This window comes from Miscanthus floridulus, chromosome 5 (genome assembly GCF_019320115.1).
Source record: "Miscanthus floridulus cultivar M001 chromosome 5, ASM1932011v1, whole genome shotgun sequence".
Lineage (NCBI taxonomy): Eukaryota > Viridiplantae > Streptophyta > Magnoliopsida > Poales > Poaceae > Miscanthus > Miscanthus floridulus.
Window position 1 is genome coordinate 125,089,528 of NC_089584.1, and position 24,186 is coordinate 125,113,713.

General features: G+C 46.3%; 2 protein-coding genes across 5 annotated transcripts; one reads left to right on the forward strand and one right to left on the reverse strand.

Annotated features, from left to right (window-relative positions):
* Positions 1-11,327: 11,327 nt before the first annotated feature.
* Positions 11,328-11,645, reverse strand: LOC136455291 (aspartic proteinase nepenthesin-1-like). Its single transcript, XM_066455386.1, has one exon. The coding sequence runs from the start codon at positions 11,643-11,645 to the stop codon at positions 11,328-11,330; it is 318 nt and encodes a 105-aa protein (XP_066311483.1).
* A 7,016-nt stretch (positions 11,646-18,661) lies between these two features.
* LOC136453443 (uncharacterized) lies at positions 18,662-23,965 on the forward strand. Of its 4 annotated transcripts, none has more exons than XM_066454012.1 (3): positions 18,680-18,829; positions 21,856-21,983; positions 22,466-23,965. In XM_066454012.1, exon 3 carries the CDS (start codon positions 22,478-22,480, stop codon positions 23,678-23,680), a length of 1,203 nt encoding a protein of 400 aa, XP_066310109.1. In that variant the 5' UTR covers positions 18,680-18,829; positions 21,856-21,983; positions 22,466-22,477; the 3' UTR covers positions 23,681-23,965. The 4 variants fall into 4 exon arrangements, with proteins under 4 accessions (XP_066310108.1, XP_066310109.1, XP_066310110.1 ...); XM_066454013.1 differs by lacking the exon at positions 21,856-21,983 and adding an exon at positions 20,633-20,675 and having other exon boundaries at positions 18,693-18,829; XM_066454014.1 differs by lacking the exon at positions 18,680-18,829 and adding an exon at positions 20,659-20,675.
* The last annotated feature ends 221 nt before the right edge of the window (positions 23,966-24,186 follow it).

The window sequence follows — 24,186 nt, forward strand, 5'->3', positions numbered from 1 at the left end:
TGGTGTGGCTCACTGACTTGCGAAGAGCCGCCATCTCCTCCCGTAATGTCTACACCATAGTCTCCGTCTTCCAGATCACGCTCATCTCCGAACACAACTCCTTCATGGTCTCCTCCGTCTATGGTTTCTAGGTGTCGAACACCTGGATGGCACCTTCCAGGGACTCGAGGCGCGGGCACCGATCAAAGACTCGACTGCATCGATGCGGTTGGTGAGGTTGTTCTGGACCAACTTGAGCTCATTGAGGATCAACTTGGTGTTGGGATCCATGGCGCTGAGTGTTGTAACACGGCCTCTGAGAGCGGCGGAGACCTATGTAGCCTCTAAGAGGGGCACCGAAGGCATCAAAGTGAACCCAGACAAAACCAGAGCAATAATGACAATGGCAGAACCCAAAAACAAGAAAGAAGTGCAAAAGCTGATGGGAAGAATAGCAGCGCTCAACAGATTCATCTCAAAATTAGTAGAACGCAGCCTACCCTTCTTCCAAGCCCTAAGGGGCGGAGACAACTTCGAGTGGGGGTCCAAGCAGTCGGAGGCATTTCATAACTTGAAAGAGTATCTAGCAAACTCACTGCTGGTCTCCGTCCTAGAATTGGACAGCCACCTATTGCTATATGTGGCGGCCTCCGACCATGCAATCAGCGTAGTCTTAGTTCATGAGCTGGAAAAAGAATTAGGCAAAACTCAAAAGCCAATTTATTTTATCTCAGAAGCACTGTCCGGAGCCAAGCTAAACTACACTGAGGTAGAAAAAGTTGCCTACGCAGTGCTGATGGCATCAAGAAAACTAAAGCATTATTTCCAAGCCCATGAAATCTCAATTCCAACATCGCTGCCACTGCATGACTTGCTCAGAAACAAAGAAGCCTCCGGCAGAATAGGCAAATGGGCTATAGAGCTATCACAGTTTGGTATCTCATATGTCCCTAGAACAGCAATCAAATCACAAGCACTAGCTGATTTTATAGCAGATTGGACACCTCCGACAGAGCCCAAGGTACAACCAACCACTCAAGGCTGGATAGCATTCATGGATGGAGCCTAGGGCCAAGCTGGAGCAGGAGCCTCCATCATCCTAATGGCACCCTCCGGTGTTAGACTAAAATACGCAGCAAGGCTAGAGTTCAAATCAACAAACAACATAGCAGAATATGAAGGCCTGATCCTAGCACTCAGTAAAGCAAAGGCCCTAGGGGCAAAAACATTGATAGTCAAAATAGATTCTCAAGTGGTTACTGGCCAAGTAGAGAAAGAATACATAGCAAGAGAGCCAGAACTCATCTAATAAATATCTGTTGTTAGAAATTTGGAGCGGAGATTCGAGGGCTTCACCCTGAAGCACATCCCAAGATGAACTAGCAAAAGCTGCGGCAAACAACCTGCCATTGCCACCAAACACTTTTTACCAGATCTTGAAGTCTCCGACAACTGTGGAGACATCTAAGGCACCTAAGCCCATACTACACCTGCAAAATGAAGATTGGAGAAAGACGATAACATAATTCTTAGAAGGCAAAACCACTGAAGAAGATGAAGCAAAAGCAGCAAGAATATAGGCCAGGGCAAGAAATTACACAATCATAGTCCATCCTCTCCTCAAATGCATTTCGCAGAGCAAAGGCATAGAGTTGCTTCAAGAAATACACTTAGGAATTTGTGGGTCGCACATTGGCTCTAGAGCATTATCAGCAAAGGCAATAAGGCAAGGCTTTTATTGGCCAACACACATATAAGACGCAGAGCAGACAGTCAGAACATGCAAAGCATGCCAAACATTCTCTCCCGGGTAGTCAAAACCATCGTCGGAGACCCAGCTTATACCCCCGACATGGCCGCTACAAAGATGGGGTATGGACCTGGTCGGCCCATTACCACCATCCCAAGAAGGAAATAGATTCATAGTAGTGATAGTAGAATATTTTACAAGATGGATAGAAGCAAAGCCGTTGGCGAAGATAACCTCAGAAACTATCAGAAAATTCTTCTAGCAAAACATCATTTGCAGATTTGGTGTACTGAGGATTCTGACAGTAGACAATGGAAAACAATTCGATTCACAGAACTTCAAAGAATTCTGCAAAAGCATTGGGACAAAACTAGCCTTTGCCTCAGTATACCACCTAGAGTCCAATGGTGCTGTAGAAAGAGCAAACAGAATAGTGTTTTCAGCAATATCAAAAATATTGCTGGGCCTACGCAAAGGAAAATGGGTAGATGAATTACCTAGAGTGATTTGGTAACACAATACATCTATCTCAAGAACAATAGGATTCACACCATTCAAACTGCTTTATGGAGAAGAGGCCATGATGCCAGAAGAAATCAAGCACGAAAGCCTCCGAACAACAAGACAACTAATGTTGCAAGATGAAGAATATGCAAAAGAAACAATAGAAGCCATAAGACTGAAAGCAGTCGAAAACATTGTAAAATATCAGTCCCAAACCAAGAAGTGGAGAGACTCTCAGGTGGTAAGGAAAGACATAAAACACGGAGACCTCGTACTCAGAAGAAAACCCAACGCACAACTTGTTGGCAAACTGCAACCAAAATGGGAAGGCCCATACACAGCAACGGTAGGAGGCTGCCCTGGCTCTTTCCACTTGACCGATAGCGAATGTGTCAAACAACCCACACCAGGAATATTGACAGCCTCCACAGATACTACATCTAGGCAATGTACCAAAGGGCAACCTCCTCAAATAATAAGCGGAGGCCCCTCCGTTCATTTACCTTTTAGCTCCTTTTTCTTCAACCCAAAAAAATGTAAAAGAGCCTGTACTCTTTTCCTCATAGGAGAACTCCAAGCGGAGGTGAGGTTTTTAACGAGGCAGGCTCAATGTAAAAATCCTCTGGAAGTACAAAGAGGTAATTCCCCAAAAGAACGCTTGAAAAGCCCAAAACCAAAAGCGGCCAGCTCTGGCGCCGCAATATTCGGTGAACAAAAATAAGCACAGGTCCTTTCAAAGCGCCGGCCACAGGCATTGGCAATTTGAAACGACCTCTATGGCCAAACAAGCCTTCGACCTTGACAAAGACCTATCCAGAGTCAGGCATCAAGGTAGAAACCACCTTGGCCAAACAAGCCTTCGACCTTGACAAAGACCTATCTAAATTCAGGCATCAAGGCAGAAACCACCTTGGCCAAACAGGCCTTCGACCTTGACAAAGACCTATCCAAATTCAGACATCAAGGTAGAAACCACCTTGGCCAAACAGGCCTTCGACCCTTGACGAAGACCTAACTAGATTCAGGCATCAAGGCAAAAACAACCTTGGCTAAACAGGCATCCGACCTTGACGAAGACCTGAACAAATTCAGGCATCAAGGGAAAAACAACCTCGGCCAAACAGGCCTCTGACCTTAACAAAAAACCACCCCAAGCATCAGGGGCAACACCATTATGGCGCTAGAACTAGGAAGAAGGTCTCCGCCATCGAAAACAGCAAAACGAGGAAAAGGTTTGACAAAACCCTGTCACTTAGGCACTAGGCCTATTTACTTCAAAAGATCTCAAAAGGCACGAATAATTCAAGCAAGATATAGGCCATTAAAGCCAAGATATGTTCCAACAAACAACGTACCAAAAATTCAACAACCAAAAGCCACCACCCTGCTATAAAACGGGTTCCCCCCATGCCCTTAAAACCTCAATCAGCATAAGGCACAAGGAGGGAAGAAGGCAGAACACAAGCACAAGCCACAGCAACGGCCATGGAGACAGGGGTCTCCTTAGATATCAAAGTAGGCCGTAGATATTAGATATTGTACGAAAACTCGTAAAATCGGAGGCACCAGTAGACGGTCGGAGATAATGGGAAAAGAGACAGGAACTATGGCACGGTGATGAACAGCGTAGGCCTATGGAGGAAGGGGGATATCACACGAAATCTCGTAACATCCCCCTAACGCCGAAGACCTAACCTGCCATCTCCACAAATGAAACATGTCCCACGGGTGTGCAGCGTTAGAGGCCCATACCACCAGACAGCTAAAACACACAGCTAAAGAAATACTAAAAGTCTCCGCCGTCTACACAAGCCGCGCCAAACCTCCTATCGGATCACACACCGATTCAGCAAGCCTCGCCAGGCGAACTTCAAGTACGCCTCCGCCGACCAAAAAACTGCCAACACTTCTACCCTGGCCATCAAGCAAGCACAGAGAAGGAGAGAACATGGGGCGGAGGTCCTGGCCACCACCTCTGTATCGCGCATGTTCGCCCAAGCAAAGGCCCACGGTGTGCAAGCTCGGGACTAGACGAGATATCTAAACTAGCACAACAGACATAAGCCCCCGCACAAACAATCAAGAAAGTGAACCTGTTTTGTATTCCATAAAACATCAAGTAGCATTCTTACAGGACACAAACTTACAATAAAATCCAAACTACTGTGGCGGAGGTCCGTGCCAAGCAAACGCGTGAGTAAACCCAGCGCGCTCGTCGTCTATGTCAAACTTAACTGACTCAAACACGTAGCGCGCAACGCTGCGGGGAAAGGCCAAACACCAATACTCCCAAAGCTCTCTGCTCATATAAATACCGTCGTTGTAGAGAGTCAAAGGCGCAACATCTTGCGCAGGCTCCCGATTCGGAACCTACGCAAGATTAAAATTTTCCACAAAACCATTCAGAACAAAAGAAACTTTATTTACAAGAGTCCAACTGGACTACAATATACAAGTCAAAACAGCTAAGTCCTACAAAGAGCCTAGACCACCGATGTCCTGGTCATAGCAGAAGTCCCTGGAATGGAGCCCGCATCAACTGTGGGCGGGGATGGCGCCTGCGGCCTCCGACCATCACCACCGCCGATCGTAGCGCCCACCGGAGCGCCAGCGGTGGCGGAGGCACCGCCCGTGGTCGCCGAGCGTGGAACTGACAGAGGCCTTCCCGCAAGACTCTTTTGCGCATCCTGTAGCACAGGCTAAAATATCAGTGCCACAGGCAATGAAAGCCTTCGCAGCTTCGCAAAAAAGCAAGCAAAGAAAAATAGCGGCTACAAAGACTAGAAATACCTTCACCCTCTTTTCCTCCGCCAGTTTCCGAGCAGCAAGTCTCCCAAATGGAGCCCACAAGTACCCAATGAAATTTCTCAAGGTTTTTCGCAAACCAAGAGAAGACTCACCAAGCTCCTCTGGACCCGACAGCGCTCCCTCCAGAATACTTTCGGTATGCGTACACCAGCCGCGCAACAAAAGCTTGGCGTAATTCGCTACTCCCACCAGCGCCCCATAGTCCGTGCAGCCATTGATCAGACCAGAGAGCTTCGCAAGGTGACGCTTTAGCCAGGAGGCAAGGACGTAGACGCTATCTTCCTCCAGAGGAGCGGAGGTTTTGCCTCCAAACTCAGCGACAATGGCCCGGTAATGGCCAACGGTTGAAGCAAGGACCCCCTTGACCGAGTCCAAATGCCTCGTCGTCAAAGACAGCTGCTCCCCCACCGCAGCTGCGGATTCCTTCTCAGAGGCCAGCTCTCGCTGGAGACCCTCGGCCAACTCGTTCGCCCTACGGGCCTACTCAGCGGACAAAGCTTCTGCTTCCCGAGCCTTGGCGAGATCAGCCCTCAAAGTCTCCTTTTCTTGTTCCTTCTCCGCCAGAGAAAGGCGGAGAGCTGCAAGGGAGTTGGCCCAACCCCCTTTTTCACCTTCTAGGCGCTCGTTCTCTGCCTTGAGCACTTCAATCATAGTATCTCGGTCGGAGACCTCGCGAGTGTAGCGCTCTTCCATAACAACGGCCGTGTGATACCCCTGCGATTAGAAAGAAGAAGACCAAGGCGATCAGCAATAGAAACAAAAACAAGTCTAAAGGCGAACATACACCAAAAAAGGCAAACCACCGAAGACACACCAAGCTCTGGTGCTCTAGATGAACACGGAGAAGTTGGAAGAAATCCATGTCCCTCAGACGCTGTTTGAAGCGATTTATTCAAAGAAGAACAAACAAACACAAGACCATAAGGTGACAAAAGCAAATCTCACAATACATACACCAACTGCCAGAGACCACCTCCGACGTCTCCAAGAACCCTAAGATAGCACTCTTCCCAACCTGAGATAGAAGTGTCGGAGGAGCCAACGTACCAAAAAAACAACAACAACTCAGGTCAGAGGGCCGATCAGAAATAGACAATAACAACAGGCCAAAAGACGAGTAAGATAAAAAACACTCTATACTCACTCGGACCCGGCGCCATCGGCCCTAGATGCCCCGAACCAAACCTGACACTGGCAGAGGCCGCTCGCTCCTTCAGGGTGAGGAGTCCAGCCATGACATCACCTACAAAGCAACAAGTACACGGTATTAGCACTTGATAGAATACATAAACAAATAAACCGGGCGAAGACAGTAAACACAAAAATGTGCGCCAAACAAACTTACTCGTAAAAAGCCTAGGCTGGGCCGCCTGCCGAGCCCCCTGGGCAGAAGTCTCCGCCATATCATGCGGCAAAGGCATAAAGGGTTGGCTCTCCTCAGTCAGTGGCCTGGAGGGCGGAGGGCTCGAAGAAGACTGAGTCGCCGGGGCCTGCTCAGCAAGCACGGCCTCCGGCTACCCGACGTCGGCCGCTGGCACGGGGGAAGGCGCAACAACAGCGGGAGATGAAGGAGCATGTTACAAGGTGACCTCTGCACCCTCTTCAGAACTTGAATACAACCCGCCAAAAATATCGGGCATAGGATCGGTGGCGCTAGCCTCCGGCTGTTCGGCTATACTCGCAGCACCATGCAAGGAGCGCGCCAAAGCAGCGCTGGCCCCCGGATGCTTCGCATCGCTCACAGCGCCGTGCATAGGGTGCACCGGAGCTCTAGGAGAGCCGCAATCCCCGCCGCTCATGACCCACACATCCACTGACGGGACGGAGGAGCTCTGAATGTCTTCACTGCCGGCGGAGGCAACGCAGCACTACCGACCGAAGACGCGGCCGCCGCGATCACCAGAGCACCGGTCTTCTTCTTTTTCACAGGCGCTTGAGCAACATCAGCGCCCTTCCTCTTCTTGGACTCGGCCTCCGCCGTAACATTCTTCGCGAAGGCCTTCTTCTTCTTCTTGTCAATCAAAGCCAGGATCTCGGCGGGAACCTCGCGCTCCCTGTAGACGATCCCAAGCTCCTCAAAAACTCGATTGAGCCGCGGCATGGTGCCTGCCACGGCTTTCCGAGACGTGTACTCACGCTCAGAAAATTTGCCAACCAACCCGATGGTGGCCTCCTCAACATCGGCAACGAAGCTGTCCTCCGTCACCCCCTCCCCTAAAGACCGGCCAAAGCGGGGGAAATGAATCCCGGCCTCCAACCCAAAAACAGGAACCTTCACCTTTTCTAGCTGAAAGGCTAGGTTGTCTCTGCCCAGGGGCCAGTAGTTGGAGGCCATAATCTCCTCCACCAGGTCGTGGCCCCCGGAGTAGCGGCACGCAGCCGCAAAAGCCCGGTCGCAAGCCTTCCTCGTCGGAGACATCTCCTTCAGCGGATCCACGCGCGTATGCGGTGCCATCTCCTCCATTCTTGAAGTCAATGGATACTCCACGACCTCCGCACCATCCTCGGTAGTGCCGTGGACCTCGTAGGTCTTCACGTAGAACAACTGCTCAAGCCAGCCGCGGTCCCAATTGCCCTTCTGGCAAAAATAAATCTCCAGGCGGTCTACGCCTTGGTTCCTCTTCGACATAAAGGTGCAACTACCATACTGGTAGGTCACCTCCACCTCCTTGCCCTCCTACACCTCCTTCTTCTTCTTCGACTGCTTCTATAGCTCGTAGTATGCGCAGAAGGTGTCCACATCCGGCTCAGCACCATAAGAAACACACGCCCAGCAAAATTTGCTGAGCGTAAGGAAGGTCATAGGGGTCAGATGGTGAACATGGACGTTGAGCGTCTCCAACACCCGGCGGAGGAAGGGGACGTAAGGAAGGCAGAGGCCGCAGGTGAAAAAGTCCCAAAACACCACCGCATATCCCTCCTCTGGCTCCGAAACGGTCTGGCCGGGCGGAGGGATTTTTACCCTCGAAGAAGGAAAATACGATTCCTTCAACATCTCCACGACTGCCTCTTCAGTAATGGAGGAGGGGCTGAAATCCCATGACTTTATCGCCATGTCTCTAGAATCTGCAGCGATCAGGTCTCCGACGGACATGGAGACACTCCCCAAATCCTCCTCCACTAGCTTTTCAAATTCCAACGCGGAGGCAGAGGCACGCATGCACTCCTCAAAGCGTGCACTCCAGCCGGCGGCCCTAACGCCGAGAAGGTGGCGATAGGGTCCGAAGAAGGTGGACCGGCGAGTATGGGCGGAGGAGGAAAAGAAAGCCACCGCGGCGGCAGCCTAGGCAGAAGACGCAAGCGGAAAGACGGAACGCGTGAAGGCAGCTCAGGCGAAAGCGAAGAGAGCAGAGAGCAATTTCTCAGAGGCAAGGAAAGCAAATGAGCAATGCGGGGGGGACCCTGCCACCAACCCCGCCCTTATATAGGCCGCGGGCGGGTGGTTCGGCTCCCGCCGTACAACGGTCATCTTCGGAGAATTCGCCTATCGCCCAACGGTCATCTCTAGAGAAGTCGCAAGGTATACAACGGAAAACAATACGGCGTAAACGGCCACAGCGCAGGACAACTGCTAGTTTTGCAGCCTAACGGCTATTATGACAAGACCAGCGGCCACGCCAGAGCGGGCCAGGGGGGAACCTACGGGGATCGGTCGGAGATGTGACTACGCGCAGTCTCCGCCCCCGCGGACGTCCTTGCTTAGGGCGTTTTGAGCTCACGACACGCTCGGACGGACCATGGTCTCCAAAGGGGGGAACTGTTGTAACACGGCCTCCGAGAGTGGCGGAGACCTACATGGCCAGCAGTTCGCAAAGACGTCTCCGACCGACTACCCAAGCAAAGGCCCAGCTACCACGCCTCCAGACCTAGAAAGATGATGGTTTCTCAGACTGCTTGCAGGACGCTGCCGGTGACCCTAGCGCAGCCTCCGCCCGGCTAGCTCGTAGGTGTCTCCGGGCAGAGGCCGCCCCACTTTAAGGCTAATCAAGTGCCAATGTTACCTACGTGTGTGTGCAGGTAACCAGAGGAAGGCGCTCGTGGACGGCGCGGGCGCGCCGGTTCGGCCTCCGCTCGTAGGGGCAGAGACCCAAGCAGGAGGACGGCAATACTGGGCGTCGGGGGTCTGCGGCCTCGGCGTCCCAGGGGCGGAGACCGATGGCGGAGGCCTAAAGGCCCTTCGCCGAATCCTGAGGCCTGATGGGGCGGAGACCGACGGCGGAGGTCCAAAGGCCCATCGCCGAATCCTGAGGCCTGATGGGCCGGCTGATCGCGCAGGCCCAGTACCTGAGGGCGGCATGACAAGATTACCCCCGAGAGGAAAGGCGAGTAGTGGAATATTCCGAGTATGTACTGTAGCAGTTGAAGGGTACTATTATAAACTCTGTAAAAGTGGTAGTTGAGCCCTATAAATAGGGTACACTTGTAACAGTACCGGTGTTTGGAAAATGAATTAATGAAACCCTAGTTTTACGTGCCATTTCCCCACACGCCCACTTGTCGTGCCTGTTTCCCGAGCCTCCGCCTGAAGGCAGCGCTTGGCGGGTGGAGGCCTCTACCTCCTCTACGCTGTCTGAGACCGCAAGTCTCAACACCGAGCTGCTTGCGGAAGCGGGAGAAATGCTCGTGTCGATTTGGTGGGGCTCCAGGGTGTGGATCGGACTCCGACGACTTGTTCCTTCACTGACCAGATCAGCCTCGGCACGGACCTACGGGTTCATCACACATTGCAGCAGCGCAGAGGGCGATCAACCAGCTGTCAGGGGTTACGATCCCAGATCAAGATGAAGGAAACAAAATGCGGCCAAGGAATCGGTGCTCCGAGTACCAATTTGTTAAGAACCACGATAGCGATACTAGAATTCGGGGAGGGAAGCAACAGATCGGAGTCAAGGAAGGCAGCAGAGCAATGGGTTGGGTTCAGACGAAGAGTGCTTATAGAAGAAGCAATAATTCGGTTACAATGTATTTCATAGATGCCCTCTCTCTCCACGCGATCTCCTGCTTATACTTGGTTCGCAAGCACTCGATGAAGACGGCAAAAGCATCACGATGTCGCCCACTGGCTGCCGGTCACACGCGTGCTTGGCGCCTTGGGCCTAGTGGACCTCCTGAGCACCGTCCCATCTTCAGCTTCTTGTCTGGCCGGATCCGCTATAGTCGCGGGTGAAGTAGCGGCAGCAGGCGACGCCGTGACAGGCTGCTCAGCCAAGTTCGGGACCGACAGTTGGGCACCGGTTGGCCCCCTATGCCATTTTGCCCCAACGCTGTCTCCAGAACGGGGAAGAAGAGGAATGTCAAGGATGCTATTTTCCCAGAATCAGTGGGGACGCGATGTGGTTGGGGCGCCCACCACCCAAGTCATCTGCCAATTTCTGCAAGTTTGGGAACTGCTGCGTTCTGTGGTGCTCGATCCATTGCAAGCTGATCGCTTTTGTGTGGAAGTGGCCCAGCGATGGCAAGTTCTCGGTTTCCTCGGCGTATCCAGCTTTCTTTGCTGGTGCGGCGAAGCTCTTAGGGGCAAAAGAGCTTTGGAAGACCAAAGCGCCACCACGAGTAAAGCTATTCTTTTGGCTAGCGCTCCACCGTCGCATGTGGACTGCGGATCGTAGAAAGAGGCACGGCCTACAAGACGAAGATGCTTGTGCCTTCTGCGATCAAGCATCTGAAACATGTGGTCATCTGCTCCTGGGCTGCCCTTACGCCAAGGAACTGTGGTTCAGGCTGCTCGCCCCTGTTGGTCTGACGGCACTGGTGCCTGAGCAGGACGACAACCTGGTGGAGTGGTGGCTGCGACAGCGTCGACGGCTGGATCGCGCCGCTCGACCACCGTTCGACTCCCTGCTCCTGTTGATTGCGTGGTCGTTGTGGAAGGAAAGGAATGACAGAACCTTTCAACGGACGTCAAGGGGGGCTCAGGAGATCTTCGCGAAGGTCGTCGACGAGGCGGAAGATTGGGTCCGAGCCGGTTTCAAAACGCTCGAGGTTGTCTGCCCTCTTTGGTCGCAAAGCACGGTAATGTAGTCTGTCTAGCACACAACCATATATTTTAAGTAGTTTCAACACATAAATTTTTTTCACCATACGATTAAGATCCAACAGTTTCTACTCTTCTTCTACCTTCAGATAATCACAAATCACAAGATCACAGATCTACATATCACAAATCACTTGAAACAAATTTTTTCTATTGAAAGACAAATCACAGATGGCTGCTCGCGACCATGTCACCGCACGGGGCTCAACGCTCATTTGCATCGACTTCATCGTACCGGATATGATAGTTCATTTACACGATGTTTCCGACAATGGACAGGCTCGGCGACTTGTGCACGATCCAGGAGTTGACGGTGTCGTCCACCGCCCCGAAGTAGTTCTCCGTCGGCAGATCCATGTCGCCGCCGTCGAAGTGCGACACCATGGACGGGAAGACGGCGCCTGACGTCTGGAAGCAGACCTCATACCCGTCCCTGCTGGGGGCCATGGTGAGGTTCGCCGTCTGCGACAGGACCGCCGCCTTGGCCAGCGTGTACGCCAGCTCCGCGAGGAATGTCAGCGTGGTGCCGGAGTCGAAGATGATGCCGCTGCTTCCGGTTCTGGCTGTCATCGCAACGCCGATTGAGATGCTCTCCAGGTTCATGCTGTAGTAGGTGGATGTCTACAGGAGCGGCGTCGACTGGACACCGCTGCATTGACAGGTGGGCCTTAGACGTCATAGATAAAAAAAAAATCCATGTGTTTTTTTAGTGCTAAAACACATATGTGTTATATAGCATTTCTGTTCAATGTAATGTTGCCTCTGTAATCCAGTAGCTAGGGCTTCCCGCGTTCTTCTAACGATGGTGACTCTTGTCGAGCGCTTGTGTAAGTGCTAAAACATTTCCTCTTGATGAAAAACGGGTGGAACACCCGATTGAGAAGAAAAAAATGGTATCGATGGATGTGATGAAAGAACGATGTAAAACCTATGATGTCAATAGTGACGGAGAACCAACCATAAGTCCACGTAACCAACTGGAATACACTCAACTATTTCATAGCTATGTAATAAGTACCCCCTTCATTTCCAAATTTTAAGTTATTTTAACTTTTTATTTATATTATGTCTAAATACATTCTAAAGGCTAAGTATTAAAAAAACACGACGACTGATCGAGAAAAAAAGACGACGACTTACAATTTAAAATTGAGAGAATATACAACTAAGACTATCATGTCATACAATACGTGTAACTACCCTCGTGTCGTGTGTAATTGTGTATACGAGTGGTAGTAGTTATTGTTGTTTCAGGAACTAGTTGTCAGTTTATTACCCATTTTGCCCTTTCACTGCATATACTATAAACTTGTGTCTTAACTCCTGGTTCATCTAATTTTTTTTGCACTAATCGATCTCTAATCACTTTCTGTACTGTACAATCAACAACTTTAAAATAATTGCTGACAACATATATATTCCCAATGCATATATTATTGCTATATATAATATAAGCGAGGCGTGGCCGCGTGGGTCGATCCATCGAGCAAGATTGGTTGCTCACTTGCTCTTACTGAATCTGCAGGACAGCTACGTACTACATTCAGGATCTTGAAAATGCAGAAACGAGCGCTGTCGCTTACTAGTCCTGAAGGTTGAAAGTATAAGCCATTCTCGCGTAGGTGCTGGGTTCCTGCTGTAACAAACAGAACCCATATCGTCACATAGTACATACATGCTTACTGGACGAACTGCATAGCTCGAGCTCGATCGTCTCTTCATCGATGAATTGGATAGCTCGTGCAGGAGTATGCATTGGAAAAGTGTACGTTCGTAGGAGTTCGATCATCAACACATGAATGAAGAACATCTGTCCTAGCTAGACAAACAGCTTCGAGTTATTGGCAGTCCAGTTACTAATAGTTTTTGTGCCTGAAAGACCTACACAACGATTTGCAATCTGTGTGGATGTGGTATGCTGCAGTTCATGCCGTACGTCGGCCAACTAACGCAATCGATCTTGACAATTTCCTTGCAACAAACTCAATGTCGTTGTTCAAGCAATTAACATACAGGATCTCCTCGATCAGAGTCTGATGCTGTGTCTTGTTTGCTCCTCATGCATGCACACCTACCAGAGCAAACTAGTACTCCAATTTTACCTCTTTTGTAGTATGTTGGTCACCCTCCAACACATATCCAATTTCCAAGCTAACCCCTGGAATCTCTGGTGCCAGCAGTGATGCGTACTATGAAGCCGCATGCAGACAACCCTTAAGTTATAATCTACGTGGGCTAGATCCATATAATATTCTAAAACTAGCAAGGTGATTAGCACAAAATAGTGAGGTTATCTAGCTTTATTTTGCATTTGGAGTTTTTATCTGAAAATGGTTCATGCAAATAGCTTTGTTTACTTGTTTGACTCACTGCATCCATAGCCCTAAACTCTATATAGATACTTTTTATGCACAGAGGGGCTTGCGCCCCGACAGACAAATTAAATTACTAAAAATAAGAGTTAGCAGTTACAAGCCATAGTTCAAGAAACCAAAAAGGAAGAAAAGAAAAAAATACAAATTACAACAGATTCTGGATCCATAGGTCAAAGATATCTGAAATACTAGACTTTATTCCGAAGATGAACAACTTGATTTCTTTTGTAAAAGTCACCTTGACATTGTTGACTGATGGCTGAATGTTGTTGAAGATGAGGTCATTTCTTGCTGTCCAAATTGCCCAACTCATTAAGATAGCCACCAATATGGAAAAATAGGAATGTGACTGAACTCTTGTTTGTAGTAAAGCTTTAGGAAAAACTGAATCAACCTGGAAGTCAATGTTCAATAGACTCCAGCATTCTTTAGCAAAAGGACAAGACAAGAACAAGTGTTGCACGGTATCTTCTGATTGAGACGGACATAACACAAAATTATAAGATTCTAGTTGAATATTTTTCCCTCTCAGAATGTTTCTAGTGCTTAATCTATCTTTCACGAGCAGCCAAAAGAATACATTATGCTTTGGTTGATAGAAAGAGGTCCATAGCCTTTTGAAACCTTGATGCACTTGTCTATGCCCAATTAAAGAAATATAAGCATTTGAAGCAGAAAATTTACCTCCCAACTGTAACTCCAGATGTCATTCTAGTTGGTTAATGGAAAGTATTGCAGAATATCACTACTACAAATTGACCTATCATCAACACCTTTATCACCACTGGTATCATTAAAACCGTTCACGGTTCGTAATACGAATTGTTAGTGATGAGAATATCACCGTCGGTTCGTAAGAACGTGCGGCTTGATAACTATCACCGCCGCTTCGTCTTACCAGTCGGCGATGACAGTCCATCATCATAGCTGCTTTGCACCACCAACCGGCGGTGATAATGTGCTCCTCGTCACTGCCGCCTCGCCATATAAACCAGCGGTGAAGACATTTTCACCGCCAGCTTGTTGTATGATACGGCGGTGATAACCATGCTACAGTATAAATAAATTCATAACTTTTTCAAATAAAGTCAAATAAAAATAAACTTTATATAAAAGTTGTAGACCTTGACGAGATCGACAACTTTGTAGTTGATGACTTTTTTTATTTGAAACCATTTACGGTCCCAGAATTCTATTTGAAGCACTCAAATTTTGAAATACAAATTTTTTGAATTGTACAAACGACCTTAGATGGGAAAATGATCAAAACCAAAGTTGTAGATCTCGATGAGATATACAATTTTGTAGTTGACAACTATTTCATTAGAAATCATTTATAGTCTCAAATTTGTATATGAAGTTTTAAAATTTAAAAAACCAAAATTTTCAAACAACCTTGGATAGAAAATCGACAAAAACCAAAGTTGTAGATCTCGATGAGAACAACAACTTTGTAGTTGATGAGTTTTTTATTTGAAATTATTTGAGGTCCCAAAAGTCTGGCAGAAATTTTGACGTTTTGAAATTCAAATTTGTTAAACGACCTAGGATGGCGAAACAACCAAAATCAAAGTTATAGATCTTGATTAGAACAACAAATTTGTAGTTTATGACTTTTTCATTTGAAGCCATTTAGGGTTTAAAATATTTATTTTAAATCCTAAAAAGTGAATACTAGGGGAAGTTGCAGCTGGAGCAGCTTTTCGGTACCATGAAGCTAGAGCTAGTGGGGGGGCTTCTTAGGATTAAAATAAATTTTTTTGCTATTTTTTTGGTCCGTTTTTGGGAATTTTGAAAATTCAAATCACCGCCGACTGGTAATACGAACCGACTATGATAAGCTATTATCACCCCCGGTTGCAAACCACCTGTGATGAGAATATCATCACCTTACTGCTGAAACCGAAAAGCGCTAGTGATGGACTTTACGAACCGCTTGTGATTGGTCTGAATGTAGTAGTGTATATTTGCATTGCCAATAGAGGTAGAATGAAGTCCTTTGTGATGGGTCTTGTGCATAAAGTTTTCTCACTGAGATAGCCTTTGATTTGTCATAGGAGAAAAGTTCTGGGTATTCATCCTTTAAGGGTTCTTCCAACCAGTTGTCCTGCCAGAAGAGGCATCTCTAAACATTTTGAACTTGTGCAGTAGATAGTGACTTGAAAGAGTCCATTAGCTTTAAATTTTGCCTCCACCTGAAAGAACTATTTTTATATGACTAGGTAGTTTACCATTAGAATATTGTTTCTCTCAGAGTAGAGAGACCCAGGGGATGTTTTTTTTAAGAATTTGTCCATGTTTTTCAACATCAGTGCTTCGTTGTGTTTCTTTAGATTTATAACTCCAAGGCCCCCTTCATCTTTTGGAAAACACACCATCTCCCATGAAGCTTTTATAGTGCCTTCTTTTAGTTAATTTCAGCACCTCTCCAAAGACAATGCTTTATAAATTTGTCAATCTGATTAACGATTGAATATGGCAATGATAGGGAACTCATATATAAAGTTGGAAGAGCATATAGGACTGCATTTGTAAGCTCTAGTTTAACAGCTTGTGAGAGGAATGCAGAAATGCTTGCTAGTCACCTCTCACATTTGTTCACCATGGCAAGAATTCCTCAACCCTCGGTCTAATTAATCCAAATGGCATACCCAAGTATGTGAAGGGAAGGACCCCTTTTGCACAGCCAAAGGTGTTTGTCAAATGATCCAACTTTTCTTCAATCATGTTGATTGTAACCATCATAGACTTATTATAGTAAACCTTCAGACCGGTTGATTCCAAAAAAGAAAGTAGAACTAGTTTCAAGAAGAACAGTTGTCTAGCATCCCCTTCCATCATGATTAGTGTGTCATCAGCTTATTAGATGACAGGGAAGTCTGAGGTGGAGTTCAAAGGAATAGGAAACTTGAGGAGGCCATTTTCTATTACTTTGTTCAGCAAGGATTGGAGGAAGTCTACAACAAGAACAAAGAGTAAGGGTCAAAGAGGGCTTCCTTGCATCACTCCCCTTTTACAATGAACTGTTTTGCCAAGAACACCATTTCAAAGAACTTTTGAAGTTCCAGAAGATAGTATGTGTCGGCCCCTCAATTTGAGAGTCCTAAGTGCATCCATACTTGCACCAGGATCACGCATAAGTACGCACCAAATCACAAGAATGGTACACAGATATATAATAAAAAGGTTCCTAGCTTTATTGATATCTAAAAATAAGGTCTTACAACAGTGGCCCAAAGGGGCATGGTCATAGGCTACACATCTAGCGGAAGACTACGGCCGTGAAACGGCATTATTGGTGGTCTCTAGAGCGGGATTATTATAAAGCGAAGCGGTGTCCTATTCCATAGGCAACTTGAGCGTGGTTGAAACCGTAGCCTCAGTGTCATACTCCTACGAACGTATCTCCTTACGGGAATCCTAATCCTCATGGTACGCTTCCTCGTCGAAGTCATAGTCTTCTTCCGTGCCGAGGTCTGTGTGTCAACAACAGGTGAGTACATACGTACTTAGCAAGCCCTAACCATAGGGTGGAAATAGAAGTGTAGTGGTGATTATAATTAAAGGTTGGGTCCTAGCGGAGTATTACCATTCCCACTGGTACTCGGATTAGAATCAATTCCATTACCAGTTTCATTACACATAAAAGTAAAACTAATCATAGTATCACATCCTAGCATCTGCCCATTCTAAGGACGTGGCTATTCGAATAGGTTTAAGTAACTCTACAGAGGTCTACAAATTTCCCCACACGATAGGTACAACCTGATCCATGATCAGTGGATGAAATAGACCTAATGAGACCTCGTACCCGAATGTACGTGAACTTAGATGTCCATATAACTCTACTACGACTTCTCAGGGGTTGGAAACACAAATAACGGGAGGATACCAAATCCCCCCTAACATGATGATACCAAATCATCACAAAAGAAAATATGGCTCCAACACGGCCAAAATAATCAAGGGCTCGAACGCGGCCAAAAACCAAAAGCTTAACGTGGAAGATTACATAGCATCCACGCCAACCGGACCACGGAAGAAAACCTATCCCCCGTGTCGGCTCCTAATATTCCGCTGCCTACACCGGCCTCCTAGTAGAAATTATACTTCTATCTAATAGGGTGTGAGATCAAGCCTATTCATATAGACATGTGGCTGTACGTAATATCTCACTAGGCGAGAGGGACTACGAACCGGTCCTTATGTGACCGAGGCGATTATCTCCCACAGGAATCCTCTCCAGGTATCCCTGCCATGGTAAACTACCTCCATAGTTTACCACCACTCGCCCCATATCGGGGTTTAGTTTTAGGTTTAATAAATTTTAAGTTTCATTATTATCCCTAAATCTATTCATAGAGTGGAACTCATGAAATAACAAGATAACTATTTATCTTAATCTAACAATAACCATATCACAATGACCGAGCTCATATTTTAGGGTAATAATCTTATAGTCATGTTTTAGCATTTTAGTGGTTTCAAGCAAGATGGTAGGGAGGGGAGCTAGGACTTGCCTTTGTCGTTGTCACCTTCCGACACGTCTACGAAATTAGGGTCCTCATCCTCCTGACGATTACCGTCGTCTATCGGCGTATCGATCGAATAAGACTACCGCTAATCATAAAAGGAAAGGCAATAGCAAACAGAGAACAATATGGTGGTACTAGGTGCAAATGATAGGGTTGGATTTTAGATGAATTCTAGAGGTGGTTTCATGTGAAAAGGAGTTAGGGTTTAAAAGTTATATATTTTAAAAGTTTATTCTATAGCTACTTAACTAGGTGGAATTTTATATTAATTTTTGGGTGCATAGAAATATGTGCAAACTACATAATTAAATTCCATAATGCATCAAGTTTATTTGTAAATTTTCTAGGAATTTTTCTAAGTCAGGAAAAATAGGTTTTTAACACTCTGTGTACACTAGCCGGGTGTACCTAGCAATTTCCACAGTGTACCTAGCGCTGTGTGTGGTGTGCGTATGTGTGTGTATGGTAGGTGGGCCACACTACCACGTCAGCTGAGGACGGCATCGGCGGCGTTAAGGCCGTGGCCCACAGGACATAAAGAGAAGGGGGGAGGGAAAGGTAACGGCTGGGGATAGATAATTTATACTACTCTTGGACAAACCAATAATTTATTGTGTTGTGTGACAAGAAATTTCCCAGCAAGCCATGCGTTGACGCACTAGGAACAGAAGTCTTTCCTTGCCTACCTGTAGCCTAGCGTCCCCTGATCCCCTCCCCTCGTTCCTACTGTCAAGAGACTTTTTTTTTAAAACAAATACTGTCAAGAGACTCAAGACCACCACTGCTGGGAGGCTACTCGGGGGACGGACGCCCCTCCATGGCAGCAAACTCCTATCCTTCACAGGTACACAGGCAAATCCTTGTTGCTTGCTTCAGTTTTTTTGAACCTTTTCCATGCCTATCTTCCTTTAAAGCGCGTTTAATCAGGTTCCTGTTCTGCCCTTTTTGGACCCTCTCCAAGTGAGATTTGTGGCGAAATCCGTGTTAAAAGATGATTTATTTCACAGACAGATCTGTAGCCAAATCCATGTTATTCACGACAAAGATTTCCATGTTACCCAAGATAGTTGCTTTCTGACGCAAACTGAACTTGCTGTCCTGTCTAGTCCTACGTTTAGCAATTCCTATGTCAGTTTATCTGTTAGCTTTTTAAACCTCAATCCAGGAAAAAATATGTACGACGATCATATTTACAGAGCTTATGAAGTACGTATGTTTTTATGGAGACAAATTTGACAACCAATGAACTATCTGATGTAATATTTGCCTTAGATGTTCCTGTACTGAACAATAAGAGGATCTCCAGTTCATAGCTAAGATCGTCAATTAGCGTTGTCTTGTGCTATGACCTATTTCTACTTGATTACATCTCTGATATGTGTTTTGGTGAGTTGAAAGCATGGACTGAAGTTTATCAGCTAACTTACAGCTGCCTAACTCAAGAGCTATATGCTTTTCTTCGCATCCAATGGTTGGGCCTTTTACTTTATTTTTTGTATTGGACTGTAGTTGGGTGCCTATAATGAATTTAAACTTCGGGTGTGTATGCTTGTAATACTTCTAGTCTTATGCTTCTTCTCTGAAGAAGTCTAAAGCCTGATTTTTTTTTATCATATAAGAAATTGTAGTCATAAAAAGAATTTTCATGTTTCACAATAGCTGATTCTTGATGGAATATGAGCTTACTGCCAACTGCCAAGCCTAGTCCTTTGTAGTTAGCATTTGTAAGCTTTTTGCTACTTTCATTTTGCGCCTCAACCTTGGTTAGAAATATGTTGAAGGGTAGTATGCAGCAAGAGAGAAAATGTATTATCCCAATAAGAACACTGTTGTTGTCAAATATCAATACGTTTTGGGTTAGGTGTTTCGGTTGTGGCCTGCATAGTTCAAATTCCTATACAGATTATCTTGTGGTACTAAGTACAAACTGATCCCTAGATGTTTACCCCTCTGACATTTGTAATCCATTGTGTTGAAAGCATGGCCTAAAGTTTAGCACTCAGTTTTCATTCAAAGTTTGGGGCGTCTGACAGACGTTGATTTTGAAATCAGCGCTGGCATCTGAGAGAAAATTTGTTACACGCCCAATAAAGTTTCCTTGTGTGCTGACCTGATTTGTTCTCCCTCTAGTTTGCAGTTATTTGACATTTTGGACAATAACACAGTCTCCAAGTCATACCTTTGATCACTATTTAGAATATAAATATATCTAATACATTTATGTTTGTTATGAAATTACTTTTCAAGAAAAATCCATCAATATGATCTTCAAGTTTCTTTTCTATAATAAATACTTAAAAAAATATTTGTAATCAAAGTTTTAAAGGTTTGACTCAAATCTTGTTCAAACATGAAGTATTTGCAAACAGGAGGAATTAGTTGGTTATGTCTATGGTGACTTGAAAGCATGGCCTGAAGTTTTGAAGCCAACTTACTGCTAGATTTCCATGTTTCACTGTAGTTGTTTCTTAAGAAAACTGATCTTATCGCAAGCCTAGTCTTTTGAATCGGCATATTATTAAATGAACATGTGAATCTATTTGCCAGGATATTCAATACTGGCGTGTTTACAGCTCAATCATAAGTTTTCTGAATGCCGGTTATATGTATAGATCTGTTGAGAAGTAATTCTCCATTTTTTTTTCAGAAAAGGGCGAATGCAACAATCTTGATCAACCTTTGTTAGTTAGGTATACCGCTGCTTATGTACACGATTTTGCAGAAGGGAAACAAAATTAACGTGTGCTGTTTGTGTTAGGGTAGCGACCTGGATAATTCATATATTATATATTTTTAGAGTACATTTTCTATAGTTAGTTAAGCTCATTTATTAGCAGTTTACTTTGTGGTTTGAATTGATTACTAGTTGTTTACCTTCTGACATGTTGAGACCATGGCCTCAATTAAGCACTCGACTTTCTTGCAAAGTATTGGCACCTCTAATAGTCATCCATTATGAAATTAGCTTAATTTTTTAGAGTTTAAGGGCCTAGCCCCAGCCTTAGCAATAACCAAGACAAAACGTTTACAACATTCATCCAGTTTAACAGAATCCACAGCTCAACATCGAGCGCAATAGCATACACACACACCAACCCAACTATTACATGAGCCAAGCCGATTTGAATTCCATCAGGCTGATCCACTTGTTTTCATTCTCCTTCCCTACCATTTCTTCACAGCCAACTAAATGATCCTTCACATCTTCAGGGAGCGCTTGACTTTGCCAATCGTGTGCATGTTTGTAGAGATAGCTCTCCCAAGCTTTTCCTACCCGGGGCATCCAGAAAGCAGATGAGGTCTTGTAGCTATATTCCTCAGCTTCTCCAATTTCTGGTTGAATTCCAAGAGCTTTTCTTTGGGGCACAACAACCTCTAGTTTTGAAGCATATTGACTACATGCTGAATCAAAATTTTCACAGCCTTCCAAAGGCAACCCTGATAACATAGACTGTTTCTTAGCTTCCAAAGCCCCCACAGGGCAGCAGCACAGAACATGTTATTAACTAAGGATCTCTTATTACTCAACCACATAGAACCGATTGATTCAAAGGAACTACCTACATTTCTATCTATCACTTCAGAAATCCAGACCCAAACTTGTCTAGCAACTGCACACTCAAAAAAGAGGTGTTGCACAGATTCACTTTCTATACAAAACAAACATGACTTATCATCTACTTTCCTTCTTAAGCTTAGATTATCTCTAGTCAGTAACTTGTTTTTGGACAATAACCAGAGAAAGAAATGTACCCTAGGAGGAATTTTTAATTGCCAGACAGCAGGCACATGAATGGTAAAATACCTCTAAAATTGACTATCTTATACAAAGACAGAGAGGAATAAATACCATTGGATGTGAATTTCCAGATAAGGGCATCCTCATCATTACTGAAAACAATAGTAGAAGCTAGTTGGACAATCTCCAACCAAAGGTTCATTAACCTATTGTCAACACATCTACGGAAGGTGCATTTAAGATCCACACCATCCCACAGGTTAGCTACTGCCTTAGATTTTTCATTAACTAGAATGTAAACCTCCCAGTATTGAATGGCTAGGCTTGAGGGACCCAGCCAGAGTTATCCTCCCAGAACTTCACCTTCCTACCATTTCCTATTTTCCAAGTACAGCCCATTTTGGCTGCCCAGATCATTCCTCTAAAGAACTGAGAAACACCAACAGTAGGACTATCAAAGATATTAGCCTTACTAGTATCATATTTGTGGTCAATAAGCTTCCTCCAAAGTTTTTGATCATCTAAATTATATCTCTTGATCCAAGATGCTAAAAGACAAATATTCAAATCTCTTAGATTTGGGACCCCAGGCCCACCATATTCTTTCATCATACTAACACTCTCCCAGTTTGCCAAATGATATCTATGAGCACTAGGATTGTCACTCCATAGACAATTAGAAATTAGCTTAATTTTAGAGAGAGAGTTTGTTAACCCCTTATGGACTTTTCTTTTTTGAAGGTAAAGAGCGCAATGGATGACCCAGAGTTGAATGCTCCTCCCAAGAATGATCCAGAGGAGGAGCCAAAGCAGGCAACAAATAGGATACTGAAGCGTACATCATCATTCGCTCAAGGCACTATTGCCACTGCGACCGGCTTCCTCACCGCAGCTTTCTCGGTGCGCAAAGATGCTCTGTTGCACCGGCACGTCCTGGTGGCCGGCGGTTGCTTCTTGGTCATCGCCTACCTTTCTGCGCTCCTGCTGGTCTACCTGAAATTGTTCTTGTCAGGACACAGGCAGCTGCATAAGGGGCACATCCGGTTCATCCAGTTTCTCTGCATCATCAGTGGCGCGGCGCTGGTGGCGACGAACTCCCTGCTGCTGCTGCTCATAAGTGAAGGCAGCATCTTGTTGTCGCTCAATCTGCTGCCTATACAGGGCCTCATCGGCATTCTCGCGTACCACGCGACGCCGACGGAGGACAGCATGCGCGACGTGGCGTTCGAGGCGGGGATCAAGAGCGGCCGCAAGGTTGCCCTGTTCGCCACAGCGACGGCCTTCGCCGTGCAGACCACGCTCCTGTTCGGCTACCTCAACAACTCCAGCTTCCGGGCGCTGGGCCCCCGGTTCGATCTCTCCGTGTCCTTCCTGGCGTCGGCCCTCAGCGTGTTCCTGGTCGTGGCCACCTGCATGCCTCTTGGGTACAGGACTAGTGCCGCGAGGGACAAGGTGCTGTCCCTCGTGAAGTACCTGAAGGACGCCGTCATCGCCTTGCTCGCGGTCACCGCGGTGACTATTGCCAAGGAGTTTCTCGGTGGCGACACTGTGCTCGCACTCTTCCCGGAGATCACAGTAGCTGCCATGTATTATGCCGTGAATCTGTTCGCTGACGACACTGCAGAGCAGGGCCAGCGGGAGGCCGCTGAGAACAAGATGGAGATGTTGCCGACCGCCGTCGTGGCCACGTTCGGCTTCGGCATGCTGGGTGCGGCCTACGCCGCGCTGCTGGGAACGCCGGAGTACGACATGTACACGAAGGCGCTGGTGTTCACCTTGCTCGCCGCCGTCATGTCCAGCCTGGGACGTGTGGCGGGGCCGCTCTGCAGCCCCCGGCGCGACAAGAACGCGGCGGCGTGCGTGGTGTTCCTGAGCAACATCCTCCCCATCGTGGAGATGCTGGTGGCCGTCCCGCTCGCCGCAAAGGTCGCCAGTAATGCCCTCCCCGTGTCTTAGGAACAACTGTCTGTATTCTGTTACTACGAGGTACCGTTGATTTAGCCTACGAGGTACAGTAAATGTTTGTATGCCAGTCATATTTTTGCATGTCAGTTGAACAATGTTGTTACTACCAGCAAACAGCTACAAACAACTCCCATAACAAAATTCTTGCAGAAAGAATGTCTGCCTGTGTAAAGCAGATAGAAGGTTTCTTTTGTAAGTATTTACTAACTACAGTACACATGACTTGCTGCAGCAACTTGTTCCACAACTTTTAAGAATGATTGAGAAAACTGGTTGTTTCATTTACACCCTGGAGCAAGATAGTGAGAATGATTCTTTAGAGTGTTCACAGAGATAGATACTGAGAATGATTCTCTAGAGTACGTACCAGATATAGAAAAACTGTTGAAGAGTGAAAAAATATAGAAAATGATTTTGTGAAAACGACTATCCAAATGATGATTTAAAGAGTTGGGCAGACATGGATGAAAGCTGAAACAGACCAACTCATCATTGTT